This window comes from Hippocampus comes, unplaced genomic scaffold (genome assembly GCF_001891065.2).
Source record: "Hippocampus comes isolate QL1 unplaced genomic scaffold, H_comes_QL1_v1.1 C17038043, whole genome shotgun sequence".
Classification (NCBI taxonomy): Eukaryota; Metazoa; Chordata; class Actinopteri; order Syngnathiformes; family Syngnathidae; genus Hippocampus; species Hippocampus comes.
Genome location: NW_017841962.1, coordinates 1 through 2,150, shown reverse-complemented (window position 1 = coordinate 2,150; position 2,150 = coordinate 1). Strand labels below are relative to the sequence as shown.

The following is a 2,150-nucleotide window of genomic DNA, read 5'->3' as shown; positions in this document are numbered from 1 at the left end:
CTTAAAATGTACTAACTATCATTAATGAGAACACAAAATACTGCCCAACTGCCATCAACATCTGTAACCATGTTTAAATGGATTACGTGGTCAGCCTGGGCTAAACCAATATAGCACTACATTGGCTCGACACATAAACATGAAAATAGGAAATATGCCTCCTACGACAACCAAATTTTGCTTTTATGTTGCTTTTCATTGAAACATTTTTTTTTATATATTTCAGGTGGGTGGGCAGTGATTATGTGTCCATGTGGCATAGTATACAGCATAAAATGGAACATTCGAGCAGAAAGTCCACGAGACTTTACAGATCTTCTCCTCTCCTGGAAACACATGCCAAACATTGTCATTTATGACTTTGCACGTGGCCTGGCAACACACACAAACCTCAGGCAACCACAAACATTGCCCTTCAGTCCATTTGAAGGACGATTAGCTGAACCAACTCCAGAAAACATAATAATGGCAAAAGGGGGAAGGCTGACTGTTTCACTACCTTGGCTGACATGCAAGAAGCAGGTCCCAGACAGTGGTGGACATCCAATAACCGGTTCAGCAGATCATTATGCTCTTTATGATAAATTCCATGAGGGAAATACTAAAGATGACCGTGATGCCTTGCGGAAACTTGGCTTGGTCCCACAGCTTGCTGGAAGGGTAAACAGTCAAGTGGCAGAGCACTTGTTTTCCAGGATGAAGAAGAACAACTATTTTCTGAACATGAGTTTACCATCCACTCATCTGTTCCTCATGAGGAATATCATCCACCACAGTAACACAAACATGAATAACCAAAGGCTTGAAAAATTGAAAAAGACTTTCAGAGGCGTGCATCTATCTCTGAACAGCAACAGCCAGGCAATATTGGATAACTGTCCAAATTCAGGTATGTTATGAACTTAGATCAAAATGAAATTGAATGTAATTGATTTATTCAATATTTTTCGTTGTATTCGTTAGACACTGTATCATCTGAAACCTCTACCAATATTCCAATGGAAATTGATGACCCACATGGTAAGGAATGGGATGGAAATGGCGATGTCTCTGACCAATCATATCGATTTTGTTCTGCTTAACTCGAGGCTTAAGGAAAATGCTCATCAGCAGTTCCTTTATTTTAATGATTTTCAAAAACAAAACAAAACATGGATTTACTTATATGAATATTGTTTTCACAAAAAATTTTCAGTGTCGCCAATGCCTCTCCAACCAGCACTTAGTCCGTCCTTGACGGGTCCCCACGATGAGGTTCCCAATGATGTGCCATGTGTAACAGCTGCCACAAAGAAGTTCTGGGAAGAAGAATGGAACCATGTCCAAGAACAATTAGTAAGCAAATCTTTTTATAATCATGGCATTTATCAAATTTTAAAAAACACAGTTTGAAAAAAATTAAATCTGAGCGTCTAACAAATTACAATAATGATTAATATTTACAGCTTAATTATGTGCTGGACAAGAGTCGACCAGGGGCAGAATACATTGTGAAAGAAGGACCCATTTGTGTGACAAGAGAAGAATTCTGGAGCCTTGGGTTGCAACGAGACATGGATTCAACCGTGAGTAATGGGATGTAAACGAACACAAGAAAATGTGAGACATAATTTGCATTTGCCCATATACTTTTTTAAAAATGTTTTATAGATTGGAAATGCCTGTATGTACTTACTCAAGGAATTAGCCCTGCTGCATGTGAGTAATTTTATCCATAAACACTTCAGCTGAAATGAAAAAAATAAAATTGTTTGCTGATTTTCACCTTTGTCTTCTTTTATTGATATGTCTTTCTTAGGGTAAAGACATATTTATAGCGGACATGTATGTTGTTCCAACATGGAAAACCACACCACCTGACATTCTTGACTTTCCAGTGAGCCAGTCAACATAAGTAAACAAAATTTATGAAGAAGAAAAGTAATTGTATGTTACAACAATTTTTTTCTCCATACATTTTAGGCAGATCTAAGCATGAAAGACTTCTTAGTCTTCCCAGCCTGGACAAACTCTCATGGGCCGGACCACTATGTTCTTTGCGTAAGGCATTGTTATTGTTATATAGTAATAAGTTGGTGTTTGATTATTGTGTATTTCAACAGAACGAAACTAACAGTAGTTTGTCATTTTTTTTGTTTTAACTTGTGTCT

At 37.4% G+C, this 2,150-nt stretch overlaps 1 protein-coding gene across 1 annotated transcript; it reads left to right on the top strand.

Moving 5' to 3' along the window:
• Positions 1-696: 696 nt before the first annotated feature.
• LOC109509804 (uncharacterized) lies at positions 697-2,040 on the top strand (the record flags this gene model as incomplete). Its single annotated transcript, XM_019859657.1, has 7 exons — positions 697-889; positions 964-1,020; positions 1,196-1,335; positions 1,446-1,565; positions 1,651-1,698; positions 1,799-1,876; positions 1,963-2,040. Coding segments are annotated over exons 1-7 (714 nt in total), but the record flags the coding sequence as incomplete, so codon positions are not given.
• Positions 2,041-2,150: the final 110 nt, after the last annotated feature.